General features: G+C 43.3%; 1 protein-coding gene across 5 annotated transcripts in view; it reads right to left on the bottom strand.

Moving 5' to 3' along the window:
• Col24a1 (collagen type XXIV alpha 1 chain) overlaps positions 1–1,035 on the bottom strand; it is a 264,470-nt gene that overhangs the window by 38,946 nt on the left and 224,489 nt on the right. For all 5 annotated transcript variants that reach the window (XM_031375746.1, XM_031375747.1, XM_031375745.1 and 2 more), the window contains one exon: positions 775–837. In XM_031375746.1, the coding sequence (XP_031231606.1) occupies positions 775–837 (63 nt within the window). The remainder of the gene's footprint in view (positions 1–774; positions 838–1,035) is intronic.

The following is a 1,035-nucleotide window of genomic DNA, read 5'->3' as shown; positions in this document are numbered from 1 at the left end:
TCTCTCTCTCTCTCTCTCTCTGTCTCTCTCTCTCTCTCTTTCTCTCTCCTCTCTCCCCAAGCCCTAGCAGCTGCTACAAACCATGAAGTGGCTACTACCACAGCCACATCACTATCTGAAGTTTAAAAACCTTTGTTTTGTTTCATTCCCATGATATAGACCATCCCTCCCTATGACCTGATTAATAAAAACCATAACAAAGCAAAACTAATGCCGACCAGGACTGGGTCTGGCTCCTTTACTCTGTATTCTGCAGGTCCGGGCAGAATGAGCGCTGAATAAAGTTTGCTAGCCTTTGATTTCTGGAAGTCTTCCTGCCATTCCTACTACTCTCTTAGCATATCTGATCCTGAGCAGAGAAAACGCAGCTTTGGGGAAAGAGCTGTCAAATGTGCTCTTAAGAGCTCTGGGCAGAGGCAAGCTTCCCCCAGGTGGGTGCTGTTGGCCTCTGTAATGTGCATGACACAAGACTGCTTTGTTTGGGAGGCTGGGGTGGGAATAACAGATACACTGTCTATTCTCCGCAGCTACTCGATGATTCTTTTCTTCTTAAGTAAGAACTGAGAAGTGTGGGTGGCCTACGATGGTATCTTGCTCACACTAATTTATGAGCTGGACAAGGATGGAGCTTGCACATGCTGTGAGAGATTTTCATCTTAAATTTACTTTATTAAGTTATCCTTATAGCACGAAGTATATGAAGTATATGAGTTCAGAGTCCCACAGGAAGCAAGCAAGCAGACGTCTTGGGTGACAGAATGACTCTATACTTACTCTCTGCCCAACGGGACCTTTAGGGCCTACAATTCCAACAATGCCAGCATCCCCCTCTGGACCCTAAGGACACAATGAAAAACAGAAAGCCTGCTTCAGTCTTCTACAAATATTTTACAAATGAAGAGTCTTATGATAATCTAGAAAGAATGATGAAGGATAGCTCTTAAAATGAGAGCAAAAGACAATCATATAAGAAAATTGATGGGATATAAGATTGTGGAAATGTTTTATCAGTGTGTGTGTGTGTGTGTGTGTGTG

The sequence above is a fragment of the Mastomys coucha genome, unplaced genomic scaffold (genome assembly GCF_008632895.1).
Source record: "Mastomys coucha isolate ucsf_1 unplaced genomic scaffold, UCSF_Mcou_1 pScaffold16, whole genome shotgun sequence".
NCBI lineage: Eukaryota > Metazoa > Chordata > Mammalia > Rodentia > Muridae > Mastomys > Mastomys coucha.
Note: the sequence above shows the minus strand (reverse complement) of the source record. Positions and strands in the feature narration are given on the sequence as shown.